Source organism: Felis catus, chromosome D4 (genome assembly GCF_018350175.1).
Source record: "Felis catus isolate Fca126 chromosome D4, F.catus_Fca126_mat1.0, whole genome shotgun sequence".
Classification (NCBI taxonomy): domain Eukaryota; kingdom Metazoa; phylum Chordata; class Mammalia; order Carnivora; family Felidae; genus Felis; species Felis catus.
The window spans coordinates 82,349,637-82,365,283 of NC_058380.1; the positions used below are offsets into that span (position 1 = coordinate 82,349,637).

The window sequence follows — 15,647 nt, forward strand, 5'->3', positions numbered from 1 at the left end:
CGGGGCACCGCAGCGGCGGCCACAATGCCGGAGCCACGGGGGCCAGGATTGCTCCCGGCTCTCCGCCCGGGCCGCCGCGGCCGCCGCCGCCGCTGCTAAGGACGCACAACAAACAATGCGGGGCCCGGGCCGGCTCCGCCAACCGCCTCAACCGCCGCCTTAACCGCCGCCCGCCCGGACGGCCCGCCGCGCAGGCGCCTACCCCGCCGCCGCAGCCTACCCGCGCCGCCGCGCTCTGCCCGCGCCCGGTCCCCGCTCCCGCTCCGCCGCCGCCGCCACCTCGTCCGCCCGCGTCTCCGGCTCCTCTGCCCAGCGGCGGCGGCTGCGGCGGCTGCTGCCCTGGTGGCGCTCGCGGCTCCGGTCTCCGCTTCGGCGGCGGCGGCGGCGGCGAGCACGTGACACCGCCCAGCGCGCCCATTGGCCGAGCCGGGGGGCGGGCCCCGCGGCTGCTGGGGAACGGAAAGCCCGCCCCTTCGCTCGCTGCGCGCCCCCTCCACGCGCACTCTGCCGTACCTGAGAGCGCCAGCCAGCGCCCGCCGGCGCCGTGCCGCGCCGCCGCCTGCGCCAACTGCGCACCTGGGAGCGCGCAGGGACCACACGCCGGTGGAGGCCTCATGCACCTGCGAGCGGACGCTTACGTAAGCTGCGTCCCCGCCTTTCTCCCGGCGCCAGGCCCCCGCCCGCTGCAGCACCTGAGCCCTGCTGCGCTAGCGGCGTAACTGCTGCGGAGCGGGGACGAGCTGCGCAGGGAGGCAAGCGAAATCCACGGAAACTTCGTAACTTCCGAATCTGGGAGCGGCTCCCGGATGCCGCGGCAAGCGGGCCTCTTCGGCCCTGCGCCCCAGTGCGGAATGCCCCCCAAACCCAAAGGCTGTGCCGCCGAGTAGGCTCCGCTACGCCTCCCCAGGTGAAGGACGGAGAGGCCAGTGGGCTTTGACTTAAAAGATTCTCTCCCAGCCTCCGCCCCTCCTACACTTACCGGCTGTGTGACCTTGACCAAATTAGAGAACCATTCTGATAGTCCGTGTTATGGTAAGGGAAACTAGGTCAATAATTCCGATTTAGGAGCTGTTGGAGACATGGGAAAAGACAATAGGTGTGCATTTTCCCACCACATAGCAGGTACTGAACAGAAGTTGCAGCTTAGCAACCACCTCTCCTTTTCCCACCCCAGTGGACCTACCTGGAATTGAGTTTGAGGCCAGGACCTCTCTGACCTCCTTATAGTTGGGTCAGACTGGCTGAACACGTACCTGGGCAATGCTAGTGAAGAAATGAAGTTTTGCTTTTTTATTTTACAGAATCACGCCTGGGCACTTTCTTGGTACAGCATTCTGCCAGCCAGTTCAGCCCCTTACTGAGCCCCTGCTGCATACCAGGTGCCGTGCTGGATGTTAAGATGCACAGGTGAATGACACAAGGTCCTTGCCCCAAAGGAGTTCCCAGCCTAGGGTAGAAACGACCTGACCACCCAGCAACAGGATTTGGAGAGCTGGGAGTCCAGGAGGGATCCCCCACAACAGCTCCTTCTGGGCCCCTTTCTAACACGCCAGATTCAAATATTTTAACAGCTCTGCGTCATTCACGGAATAAAATATGAATACTCTGAGTCAACTTAAAAAGTTTGGTGATCTGGCCTTAAGTTTCAAGGTACTTACTTGTCCTTACCTTTGCCCCTCCTTTAGGCCACCTTAACCCTCCAGCCACACTGAACTTCAACACTGTAGTTACCAGAATCTGTAACACTTCTGAGCCACCTGAGCCAGGCCTCAAATCCCTTTCTACACCTGCCCCTACCTCCAATCGCCCTCACCTTTCTTTACCCTCCTGAAAGAGTCCTTGAGGTTCTTAGATATTATAGCACTAGATCGTAATTGTTTTGACTGTCACCTCCCCAGACTGTAAGCATCTTGAAGACATGAGTGGGTTAGGGAGGACTACACATGCACATGCAATGAGGTCATTAAAGCTGGGCTTTCCAAGAAGAACATGAATCTGCTTCAGGGAGAAGAGATGCTGTGGTATACAGGTCTGGGGTCTGTGCATACTAGCTGTGCGACCTCGGTGAATCAGTCTCTCCAGGTCTTAGTTAACTCATCTGTCAAGTGAGGCCTTAGTATTGCATACCTCGTAGGATTGTTATAAGGATTCAATGAGACAGTATATCTCAGGCACTCAGTATAGTGCCTGGCACTAGATTAATTTCTAAATTGTTCTAAATTGGTGGACGGCATGGCATGAAGCATTCAATGGTATCACTTATTCCAATATCTTTATTGGGTTGATAACTCCAAACATTCCTGACCAAAAAAACAAAAACATGCAAATGATAGGAAAGTAAAGAAACTAAAACTTTCAAGTGTGCCTCTCCCTTCCCACCCCCATTTGACTCCCTCCACCCCTAATCCCATATCCCAGAGCAGCTACTGTTAACTTTATCGTGCCCTACAGTGTATGTCTAGAGAGAGAAGAGAGTTGCAAAAAATTATGTATCTATAATGTGTATGTTATCCTTGGATTCTGTGTAGAAAAAAAGGCTAGACAGGGTTAAACACCAACTACTACTGTTATGCTTTGAAAGTAGAGCTAGGTGTGGGAATAGAGCACTTTAAATACTTGTGCGTTGCTTTAATTTTTTTAAAGATACATATAAATAGAGGCACCTGGGTGGTTCAGTCAGTTAAGAATCCGACTCCTGATTTTCACTCAGGTCATGATCTCACAGTTCATGAGTTCAAGCCCTGTAACAGACTTCGCAATGACAGTGCAGAGCCTGCTCGTGATTCTCTCTCTCCCTCTCTCTCTCTGCCCCCCCCATCTCTTTCTCTCAAAATAAATAAACTTAAAAAAAAGAATATCTGTAAATATATATAAAAGAAAGAAAGACTTTTTAATGTTATTGAGGCATATTTACATATCATAAAAATTCATGCATTTCAAGTGCACAGATCAAGGATTTTTAGTAATGTTACCAAGTGATGCAAATCAAATCAGTTGTAGAACATTTACAGATTCTCCATAAAATCCCTCAGACTCATTTACTGTTAATCCCATTCCCACTCCCAGCCACAGGCAACCATTGATCTACTGTCTCTACATTTTTGCTTTTTTTTTTGGAAATATTAGATACATTTTTTTAAATCAAATAGATGTTTTAGAAAGAAAAATAAGGGGCACCTGGGTGGCTCAGTCAGTTGAGTATCCAGGTCTTTATTTTGGCTCAGGTCATGATCTCACGGTCATGAGATTGAGCCCCACCGTCAGGCTTCACACTGGGTGTGGAGACTGCTTGAGATTCTCTCTCTCCCTCTCCCTCTATCCCTCCCCCTCCCCTGCTTGAGCTATCTCTCTCAAAAACAAAGAAGGAAGAAAGAAAGAGAAGTAAGTGTTTCACCTCTTAATCCCACCCAGTGATAGTAATCATTGTTCATATATATATAGTTCCAAACTTGTCCTATGCAGATAAATATATAACTTTTACAAAGTAAAATTATAGTATACCTTCAGTTTTTATTTTTTCATTAAACAATATAAAGTAAATACACCATTTATTGTGGCATTGAATACTCTCTGGCATAACACATCTTAAGAATCATGTAATTAGGGGCACCTGGGAGGCCCAGTCAGTTAAATGTCCGATTTCAACTCAGGTCATGATCTCATGGTTCATGTGGTTGAGCCCCGCATCAGGTTCTGTGCTGACACACAGAACCTGTTTCAGATTACTGCTTCAGATTCTGTGTCTCCCTCGCTCTCTGCCCCTCCCCCACTTGTTCTCTCTCCCTCCCTCTCTCTCTCTCTCTCTCTCTCTCTGTGTCTCTCTCTCTCAAAAATAAACAAACATTAAAAAAAAGTTTTTAAAGAATCATTTAATTAAACCAGCCCCCTATGTTGGGTATTTGGTTATTTTCCAATATTTCCACTGCTATAAAAAAGGTAAAATATTAGATATTGTAAACTTACAGAATTCGGTGAGCTTTTAAATCACACCTAAGTTCAGATACTAGCACTTGTTTCATCCATTCATTGCACAAATATTTACTGAGAACCTAGTATGTGCTAGTCCCTAGAGATATAAAAGCAAGAAAACAGCTACACTGCCCTACCCCTGTGGGGCTAGAGGCCAACGTACATTAATCAAATAACATTGAAGGGCCCCACAGAGAAGGGAACAGCCAACAGAGGGGGACAGATCTGGTTCTCAAAGGGTTTCTGAAGAGGCATCTCGGGAAGACCCCCTTGGCACAGCACTCTGTCATTGTTGGTAAAGGGATGTGGATTGGCCCCTGTATGAACAATGGGTAGCCCTTCACAGTTTACACCCTTAGCTCTATTGATCCACTCACTGCACCCCCTGAAGAGAACAGAAGATATTGAGCCCAGATAAGGAAGTGAATTACCCAGAGTCACCAAGGGCACAGCTGAAATTGAACTCTGGTGTGACTCCTAACCCAGTGTTCTGGGCCACAAATGACACCGCCCTCTATAGACGGGGCTCATCTTTGAAGAACCACGCGGAGATAGAGGCAGAAAACACACAACACTGGACTCTCTGATGCAATAGACACTAGCCACATGTGGCTATTTAAATAAATGAAGGGGCACCTGGGTGGCCCAGTCAGTTAAGCATCTGACTTCGGCTCAGGTCATGATCTCACTGTTCGTGGGTTCAAGCCCCATGTCAGGCTCTGTGCTGACAGCTCAGAGCCTGGAGCCTGCTTCAAGTTCTGTGTCTCCCTCTCTCTCTGCCACTCTCACCTGCTCATGCTTGCTCTCTCTCAAAAATGAATAAACATTAATAAATAATTAATTTAAATAAATTAAAATTAAATAGGGGTGCCTGGCTGGTTCAGTCAGTACAGCATGTGACTCTTGATCTCAGGGTCATAAGCCCCACGTTGGGGGGAGGGGATTACATCAAATAATTTAATTTAATTTAAAATTTAGTTCCTCAGTTGCATTAGGCATGTTTTAAGTGTTCCATAGCTACATGTGGCTAGTGGCTACCATATTGAACAGCACTGACATAAAACATTTCTGGGGTGCCCAGCTGCCTCAGTCAGTAGAGCATGCAACTCTTGATCTTGGGGTTGTAAGTTCGAGCCCCCTGTTGGGTGGAGAAATTACTTAAAACTAAAATCTTTTTTAAAATAATTTAATTACTAAATAAAGAAAGAAATAAAATATTTCCATCATTGCAGAAAGTCCTATTGGTTAGTGCTGATCTAAAGGAAAAAAAAATAACAATAGTATAGTAGTAATAGTAATAATACCTTACTTGTATATTATTTACCAAAGCACTTGCCCTGGGAGATAGAGAGGTCAGTCCAATTTCCCTACGCCTCTCCCTACCATAGGCCAGCTCTACAGAGAGAAGCTGAAGACAGAAAGGTGGCTAGTCATGTTGTGGCTGAGGGGTGGGACATAGGGAATGTTACATCTTCAACTTCTTGCTGCCATGGTTCTAAATCTACCCACATACCTCCAGTCATTCTCTCCTTCCCCACTTTTACAAAAACCAACTCCTCTCACCAAAGACCAGGTCCTTTTCCTGGGCCTGGATGCTCTTCTTTCCTACCCTCTAAAGAACTTCATTCTTTAATCCACCCCCTCGTGTTATGTCAGCCTCTCTCTTCCTTCTGATTCTTTAGATTTTATTGCCCAAATATCTTTTCTATTCTAAGGGAGGATGAAAGGGGAGGGAAGGGGTGGGAAACAAGATTCCCAGGTGATCACATACACCTTACAGTTGAGAAGCATGGCCCCAAAATCAGTAGCTACAGATACCAATTGAAGACTTGAAGACCACAGCAGAATTGCTGTCGCTGACATGATTTTTAGAAATGGTGAATAAGGGGCACCTGGGTGGCTTAGTCAGTTAAGCATCCAGCTTCATCTCAGGTCATGATCTCATGGTTCGTGAGTTTGAGCCCTGCATCAGGCTCTGCAGTGACAGTTCAGAGCCTGGAGCCTGCTTTGGATTCTGTGTCTCCCTCTCTCTTTGTCCCTCCCCCACTCCTGCGCTCTTGTGCTCGCTCGCTCTCTCTCTCTCTCTCTCTCTCTTTCTCTGTCACAAAAATAAATAAACATTAAAAAAATTAAAAGAAACAGTGAATAACTCTTGGTAGAGTCTGAGCACACCAAGGTATAATCTTCATTCATTTTACATGGTATTTGCCTCCATGGAATATTTTTTTTTAATTTTTTAATGTTTTATTTTATTTTTGAGAGAGAGAGATACAGAGTACAAGCAGGGGAGGGGCAGAGAGAGAGAGACACACAGAATCCGAAGCAAACTCTGGGCCCTGGGCTGTCAGCACAGAGCCTGGCACGGGGCTCAAACTTATGAATCAGGAAATCATGACCTGAGTAGAAACGGACTGAGCCACCTAGGTGCCCCACCTCCCTGGAATATTAAAATCACACTAGAATGTACTTGGTCTCTATGTGAAAGATGGAGTTAATTGTTAGGCTCAGATCATTGCATATAGGACTTTCACCTACATAAATGTCCAGTGCAACATTCAAAAGCCATATGATACTGTCCATGCAGTACAGGACATTTGGCATTCCTGGCTTCCCCCCGGTAAATGCCATTATGACTACCCATACTCCACCACAGTTGTCTAAAAGCCCAATGTGAGAATGATGGCTCTAGACTCTCATTCAACAGTTTACTCGGACTCAGGGTCTCTATTTGGAAGTCTCAGACGCTACTTGACTGTCCATAACAGCCAGGTCTTTCCCCTAAACCTCAAACCCATTCCCCCCTACTGTTCTCCTTTTCAATTCCCTTATCAAGACTATGGTAGCTACTGATATTGAATGATCAGTAGACTGAAGGTTTCATGTGGGCAGACTGTTTGATTTATTCCATTTGCATGCTTTAGAATGTGCCAGGCATATAGTAGTTAGTTAACAAATATTTATTGAATGACTACCCAGCAAATTTTCCCATTCCCCTTCCTCAGGGAACAAACCCCAAAGAAGACAAGAAAGTAGCAAGGATTCCTGGTCAGGAAGTCCTGGCTTCTTACAGAATTTCTTCCAATATCCCTGATACTTTTATCAGTCAAAGATGCAAAACAACCCAGAGCTACTGCTGAAACGCTCCCACCAAAGCTGTCTTACAGCAGGGGAGATGGAGACAGCCTCCCTAAGGTCTGGGGATGAAGCCCAAATTCATCAGGCTCAAGTACAAAATTTCTTTGAAGTCTCATGTTTTATCTTTATTAAAAATTTTTTTAATGTTTATTTTTTATTTTTGAGAGAGGGGGGGGAGAGAGCATGAGCGGGGAGGGACAGAGAGAGAGGGAGACACACAGAATCCTAAGCAGGATCTAGCTCTGAGCTGTCAGCACAGAGCCCATTGTGGGGCTCAAACTCATGAACTGCGAGATCATGACCTGAGCCAAAGTCAGACGTGTAACCGACTGAGCCATCCAGGCACCTCATGAAGTCTCATGTTTTATCTTTAAAATCCATGCAAATTTTACCTCTTATTCCCATGTTTGTTTTAACAGGAAAATAATGTTTCTGATTACTTCTCTTTAGGAGAAAAATTCAAACCCTCTTTTTCCAACTCTTCAAGTAGAAATTCACACTCCATGAAGATGCTCCTGACCTATCCTGTGGCTCTGAGTATTTCCTGGCACACCACCACCTAGCCCTGGTGGCAATTATACTAACAGCCAACATTTATTAAGCACTTATTATATGCCAGGCAGTAAGTATATTAAGCACTTAACATGCATTATGTCTTTAATCCTCACAAGAATCCTATCAAGTAGGTACAATTTTCCTCTTAATTTATCATTGGCGAGAGTAAGGCTCCAAGAAGGTAAGTCACTGGCACTACATCACAGAGTTGATAAGTTAGAGACCTAGGATTCAACCTGGTGCTCTCAATTAGTATCCTGTCCACCCCAGTTTGAAAAGCAAGCTTCTGGACTTTTAGAATACAAAAGCTTTCAGGCAGTGGGAAATCCCTAAGAAATCACCTAGCCCCAGGGTTTTGCAAAGCAGGGAAAATACAGAGGTGTCTGGATCTCTAGGTGGACACATTTTCAGGGGCCACAAGTTATAGAAGTTTCTAAATGCATGTCTCAGTTTCAATTACAATCTACAAAAAACAATAAAATAAGCATATTCTGGAGCACTGTGACAGTCACCTTGTAAATGATTCCTGGTACCCCAAATTTAGTGCTCATGTTGGTGTAAAAGTGATTGTCTAAAGTGACAACTTTAATGTTAAATGCAGATACCTTAGATCAGAGGTCAAATTTTCAAGCCAGCAAGAAACTGTCTTCTTTAAAATGGTGATTCTTGGGGCACCTGGGTGGCTCAGTTGGTTAAGCGTCTGACTTCAACTCAGGTCATGATCTCACAGTTCATGGGTTCGAGCCACGCGTCAGGCTCTGTGCTGACGGCTCAGAGCCTGGAGCCTGCTTCAGATTCTGTGTCTCCCTCGCTCTCGGCCCCTCCCCCACTTCTCGAAAATAAAATACACATTAAAAAAATTTTCAATGGTGATTCTCAAGTAGGTGTAATGTTGTCCCCCCACCCCGCCCCCACACATGTTAGCAATGTCTAGAGACATTTTTAGTTACAACAACTGGCATCCAGTAAGTACATACCAGAGATGCTACCAAATACCCTCAATACACAGGATCACCCCCCATAACAAAGGATTGTCAGCCCAAAATGTCAATATGCTGCCCAATATGCCCAATATGACATCAGCCCAAATGTCAAACGCTGGGGTGGAGAAAGCTTTAAAAGGGTTTCTATAGGATGGGCACCTGGGTGGCCCAGTTGGTTAAGCAGCCAACTTTGGCTCTGGTCATGATCTCACAGTTCATGAATTCAAGCCCTGTGTAGGGCTCTGTGCTGACAGCTCAGAGCCTGGAGCCTGATTCAGATTCTGTGTCTCCTACTCTCTTTCTGTCCCTCCCCCACTTGCTCTCTCTCTCTCTCTCTCTCTCTCTCTCCCAAAAATAAACAAACATTTAAAAAGGGGGGGTTTCTATAAGGGAGAAAATGAACAGAGTGGAAGAGAAAAGATTGGAAGTGAGGCTTCTCTGAATTAGCCTTCTTAGATACCTTTGACTTTGAAATCACATAAGTGATTCATGTAAATATTTAAATTATTAAATCATATAAATTTTTAAATAAGCCCTAAAATGAAAAACAAGCCAAAACGTGGACATGACTTTATAATCAGGTTGATAACATGACCACAGAAGAAAAAAGAATCACTCCAATTGACCCTAAAACAAAGTATTTTTGACCATATATCATTAATGAGATATATTCTAAGGATAAAGTGGGGGGGAGGAATCTTAAACTTTTCTCAATAGTCTTACTGTTAGTAATGATATTAGTGCTGCTACTTTAAAATAGGTCTATCATGGGATAAAACATATTAGCAACAACATCAATGTTGTTAAGATTCAAAATTTTTAGGACAAAAGTGACACAAATGTAATAGCAGAGAAGTCAAAAAAAAAATTTATGATCATTTAAATTGGTAATATCGTCATTGCTTGGAAATTTCATAAAAACTGGAGGGTTCTGTTTTTAAAAAAAGTTGAGCATTTATTCTGCCTTTTATTATGAACTAAATTTCAGGTAATCAACAACCCCCAGAGGCTAAGAAAAAGTTCTATACAAAACAATTTCAGCTAATAAATCAGAAGGCATGTTAAAATTAGATCATCGTCATTTTGCAAACCCTAACAATATACCTGATTTAGGCAATGGTCATCAATAGATGGTAAAATTTTCATCAAGGATTGACAGGGAACATGACAAAGAAGAAATAAGGGTGTCACTACCTGAATCCACTAACAAATGTTAGCATTACTAAAAGTTACATGAAAGTACATTCTGTGCCTCCAGGTGAGATGCATTCTAAACTACACAGCATTTCTTACCATCTATAGGAAGTCCAAGGGCTAGAGGAGCAAGTAAATGACACACTATAAAGAAGCAACTGGCTAAATTCAGAACATGTAATCTACAAGACAAGTGGCCCAATTACTTCAATAAATTAATAACACGAAAAAAGAAAAGCTGGCAGTAGGCAGGGGAGGAAGAAGGGATTGTTCTAGATCACAAGTGACTTTAAGAGTTTTAACAACCAGGAATGCCTGACTGGCTCAGTTGGTAGAGCATGTGACTCTTGATCTCAAGGTTGTAAGTTTGAGCCCCATGTTGGATATAGAGTTTACTTAAAAATAAAAATCTTTTTGGGGGTGCCCGGGTGGCTCAGTCAGTTAAGTGTCCAACTTCGGCTCAGATCATGATCTCACAATTTGTGAGTTCGAGCCCCGCATCAGGCTCTGTGCTGATGGCCCAGAGCCTGGAGCTTGCTTCAGATTCTCTGTCTCCCTCTCTCTCTCTGCCCTTCCCCCTCTCATGCTCTGTCTCTGTCTCTCAAAAATAAATAAATGTTGAAAAAAAATTTTTAAATAATAAAATATAAATATTTTTTAAAGAGCTTTAGGAACAAAATACAAACTACAATTTGTAAATACAAATACCAAATATATCTCCTTTTGAACAAACTACCAGTGAGAGACATTTTCTAGACAAACATGAAAATTTAGATGTGTACTACACATTTAAATGCTATTAAGGAATTATTGTTGATATCATCAGGTGTCATCAGAACCTTGTAATTGTATAATAAAATCTCTTTAAAAAAATTTTTTTTTCAACGTTTATTTATTTTTGGGACAGAGAGAGACAGAGCATGAACGGGGGAGAGGCAGAGAGAGAGGGAGACACAGAATCAGAAACAGGCTCCAGGCTCTGAGCCATCAGCCCAGAGCCTGACGCGGGGCTTGAACTCCCAGACCGCGAGATCATGACCTGGCTGAAGTCGGACGCTTAACCGACTGCGCCACCCAGGCGCCCCAAAATCTCTCTTTTTAAAACTGCAAACTGAAGCATTTAAGGTAGGGCTGCAAGATAAAATACAATGTTGCACAAAACATACTTATACTAAAAACTTATTTGTTGTTATCCAATTTAACTGAGTGTCCTGTATGGTCATTTACTAAGCCTGGCAACCCTAATTTAGATATGCCATGTTCTAGTAAGGGGGGAAAAAGGTGGGGACAAAAATTAAATACAGTGTGGCAAAATGGCAATGATTTATCAAAACTAGATAAAGGGCACATGAAAGTTCACTGTGCTCTCTGCATCTGGGTATGTTTGGAAATTTTTATAAGAAAAGTTTTTTACATGGAGGAATTAATATATTACTCGGGCTTTAGAAACAACCCAATTCTACCCCAATCACCTTATTCTCAGAAAAGGAAATGAAAGCCCAGGGAGGGGAAGTGATTTGCCAAAAATAAAACGGCAACTGAGTGGCAGAGCTGGGACTCAGCTCCAGGTCTCCTGACTCTAAAGATCCAAGCTGTTTCCGTTTCAACCAAGTGGACAAAGGCAGTGCAGGCGTTTCGGGCTGAAAGCTTGGGCAGTCTAGCACCCCTCTCTGAGCCGAAGTGCTCGAGAGGAGGGGCTGGGTTGAGAGAAATGAAATGATGTATATAATAGGAAAGTGTCCAGCTGTAGCACCTATGGGACACGTGCTAGAGTGGTATGTGGTCAGTTCTGAAACATCTCTGAACATCGTTTCATGTTCCAAAAGGAGTATAATAATACTTAATTCCAAGTTGTCATGAGCAGTAAAATGAAAAGTGCCTAGCACAGTGCCTAGTGTTAGCAAAGATTGATGAAAATATATGATATTCTGGTCAGCTCTTTCTGTGTAACAAACCACCCTAAAATTTACCAGCTTAACACAATTTATCATTGTCTCTCATGGTCCTGTAGGTTGACTGGGCTCAGCTGGGTAGTTCTCACTTGGGGTCACTCACACAATTGTACTCAGATGTCAGCAGGGGCTGGATTCATCTGAAGGCTCACTGGGCTGAATGTCCAAGATGGCGCCCTCATGTACTTAGCAGCCGACACTGATTGTTGGCCGGGGAGCAGCTGAAATGTTAGCTGGACTACCCATATGTAGCCTCTTCATCTATCTTGGGCTTCTCACAGCAATAGCTCTTATAAACTATTAAAGATTTGTTGTAGGACTGGCCCAGAGTCACTTCCTCTGTGTTCAGTTGGTCAAAGTAGTCACAGAACAGACCCTATTCAAGGGAGCAGAGGCATAGACTCAATGGGGGAAGGGGATGCATGCTCTGGGAGGGAAGGAAAGGAATTAATGGCCCATCCAACAAGGAGGCCAGCTACCTAGATGGGTATATCAACCCTTCTGGGGCATGTGGAAATATCTTTCCCTTTGTTCACTGCACCATTTAAACCCCTCTCAAATCCACCCCCTTCTCTCTGTCTTCTCTGCCACTCTGAGAGAGTGCTGGCCTCATCTTCCCTCATTCTGTTGTTGGATAATTGTTTCATGCTTCCTGAGAGCTTTCTAGAAGACCAGATAGCCAAGATAAAATGAGCAACTTAGTAAGGTGAAACTACTCACTGGCTCACTGAAACATTTAAAGGAAAGAATTGCCAGGTCCTCTGATTCTGCCACAGCTGGTCACTATGTTCCTTTCCAAAGCTCACTTCTTAAAAACAGGTCACAGAACTCGTCCGTGCTGAGTCCCAGTGAGTTTGGATTTCTTTAAAAATAGCTTGTTCTTCAAGTGCAAAAAATAACATCTGAGACGTTTGTTTAAGTGTGAAACACACCTTTGTCATGACTCAGTACAGGCTGAACGGAAGTTTATTAAACTTTCCAGAAAGAAAAATTTCCTCTTGAACTAAGCAAGCCTGAGAGACGACAGCTCGGGAATGGGGAGGGGAGAGGTGGGAAGAGGCAGGTGGAACAAAAAAAGAAGTAATAGATCTTTCTCATCTCTGAGGTTTTCGCTGCGCTGCGTGAGTTCTTTCCACCTTGAACGACCTTCCTCCTCTAGCCAACCTGATAATGTTCTCCTCCTCCTTGAAGCCTAATTTAAATTTCACCTCTGTGAAGCCTTTTCTGACCCCTCCAGGCAGAGTTACTCACTCCCTCTTTGTTCTCAAAACGCTCTGTACACATCTTTATTAATAGCACATTGTATTGAAGTTGTCAGTTTACAGGTCTGTCTCCCTTCTTAGACTGTGAACTTCTCATCAGCAGGGGCACTGGGTAAGTCATCTGCTAGCCCCTCTGCCTGGCGCCTGGCACAGACAGGTGTTGGGAGAGGCTGTTGATAAGAGATGGCCTCACTGGGACATGCAGTAAGTCCTGAAGGGACTCTTTCATTCCTGTTCTGCTCTCCGAATGCCTCTCCTGACTCTCTCCACACCCTACTGCAAAGTCTTCCGATCTACCTGCATCTGAGCCCGATCTGAGCCCGTGTGGTCTGCCTCCACTCTGGACACAATGGAAGAAGTGTCCTCCCTGCTGCCTTAAGGCCAGCTGCTCCCCCGTGTCCACTGGCTCACGTGCCCTTTGTTCCTTCATTTGTCCCCCTTTCTCCTGCATCATTGATAATTTCCCTTTCTAGTAAACTGCTTCCACAACAGAGAAATACTCTGTACTTTTTCTCAGCTAAATGCACACACACACACACACACACACACACACACACACACATACAACCTGTCTCTGTGATTATCCTAATTCTTTCCTCAACCCCCTCCACTCTGCTCCATTTAATCTTAAAATCACCAGTGGCTTCCATGTTGCCACATCCAAATGGTTCTTTCTCTGCCTCAGCTTACCTGCCTCCTCAGCAGCACTCAACAGTATTGATCCCCCTCTCTTCTAGAAGCACTCTCTTCCTGGGCTTCCAGGATTCCACACCTCCTCCATATCTTCCACCTCACTGGCCACTCCTTCTCAGTCTCCTCGGCTGGATGAACCAGTAAATGTCGCAGTGCCCCAGGGCTCAGTCTTCAGCTCTCCACACTGTCAAACTCACTCCCTAAGTGATCCATCCAGTCTCCAGATTTGACGTAACCCTTGATAACACACAGATTTCTATCTGGAACTCCATCCAATGTGGACTCCAGACTCAGTGGCTAACTGCCTACTCAGGTCTAAAAGGTATCTCAAACTTAACATACCTAAAGCCAAATGTTTGATTAGTCTCAACTCATTAGTTTCTTCCCCAGGAATACCCCCCCCCCCTTATCCCAGGGGGGATAAGGTTCCCCCTTATCTCAGTAAATGGCACCACAATTCACCCAGTTGCTCAAGCCAACAGCTTTGGACTTCTCCTTAATCTCTCCTCCCACACCTTATAGCCAATATTTCAGGAAACCTTACTGGCTGTGCCTTCAAAATATACCACTTTCTCCATTCCAAATATTGTCCGAGTAATAACCTCTCAATCAACCCTCCTACTTTTTCTTTTCTTTAAAAAAATTTTTTTTCCACATGTATTTATTTTTGAGAGACAGAGAGAGACAGAACATGAGCAGGGGAGGGGTAGAGACAGAGGGAGATACAGAATCTGAAGCAGGCTCCAGGCTCTGAGCTGTCAGCACAGAGCCCTACGCGGGGCTCAAACCCGTGAACCGTGAGATCATGACCTGGGCCAAAGTTGGATGCTTAACTGACTGAGCCACCCAGCTGCTCCCCAACCCCTGCTTTTTCAATCTCTTTCAACCCAGTAGCTAGAATGAGCCTTTTGAAAGAAAGCTCAATCTTGCACACAATCTTCCAATGGCCTCTCCCTTTACAACTGAAATAAAAATCCTAAATCTTTATGCTCTACAAAGTCCCACACATTGTGAACCCTGCCTGCCTCTCCTACCTCATCATCTTTCGCTCTCTCCCTCACCCCCTGTGCCCAGCCACATTGGACTGGCTGTTTCTCAAACATGAAACCTGTTGCTGCCTCAGGGCCTTTATGCTTGCTGATCTCCTCCCAAACTCTAAACATCTGTATGGTTCACTTCACTCAGGTTTCTGCTGCTTTCACTTACCCAAAGAGGCCTTCCCTAACTATTCCGTCTGGAAGAGCCCTCTCTAATCCCTTATCCTGCTTTACATTTCTTCATAGCACTTTTGAATTTCACATTATACAGTATATTGATTTGCTTTTTGTGTGCCTCCCTCCCTAGATTGTAAGCTCCACACTAGCAGTACTCTGCCATTGTCTCCCCAATGCCTTGAAAAGTGCCTTCTATAAAGGTAGTGTTCAATAAATATTCATTCAGTGGATATTTACTGAACACTGACTGACTGAATAAATGAATTCACTTTTTTCTGCTGCCCTTGCTTTAGGCCAGGCTTCACCATCTTCCATCCGTGTGGTAGCCTGCAAAATATGGCCACAAACTCATCCTATCAGATGCATCCTCCTTTGCAATGTGACTTTGCCACGCCTTCTGTCAAGAGGTAGAGCCCATTTTCCCAGCGCTTGAGTCTGTGCTGACCTTGTGAATTGCTCTAAGAAATGAGGCAGAAGTAACATTACATGACTCCCAAGGCTAGGCCTTAAAAGACCTGGCAGTTTCTACCCTCATTCTCTTAGAATACTGTCCTGAGAGCACCATGCAGAGAAGAAATCAAGGATCAAAGACCACGTTGAAAGAGGTCCAGCTGTTCCAGCTAGGCCAGTCCCCAGCCAAACCACCAACTGAATTCAGCTGCGCGAGTGAGGACAGAGCACAGGTCAGGC

General features: G+C 44.9%; 1 protein-coding gene and 1 long non-coding RNA gene across 6 annotated transcripts in view; one reads left to right on the plus strand and one right to left on the minus strand.

Annotated features, from left to right (window-relative positions):
• LOC123381735 (basic proline-rich protein-like) overlaps positions 1 to 693 on the minus strand; it is an 80,469-nt gene extending 79,776 nt beyond the window's left edge. For 2 of the 5 annotated variants that reach the window (XM_045043525.1, XM_045043526.1), the window contains exon 1: positions 221 to 693. In XM_045043525.1, coding sequence (XP_044899460.1) covers positions 221 to 616 — 396 coding nt within the window. In that variant the 5' untranslated portion in view covers positions 617 to 693. Of the gene's footprint in view, positions 1 to 202 lie in introns of all 5 variants that reach the window. The other 3 variants (XM_045043528.1, XM_045043527.1, XM_045043529.1) reach the window with 3 other exon arrangements.
• A 76-nt stretch (positions 694 to 769) lies between these two features.
• Positions 770 to 1,614, plus strand: LOC123381736. Its single transcript, XR_006589095.1, has 2 exons — positions 770 to 907; positions 1,302 to 1,614. It is a non-coding gene; the product is annotated as an uncharacterized LOC123381736 (long non-coding RNA).
• Positions 1,615 to 15,647: the final 14,033 nt, after the last annotated feature.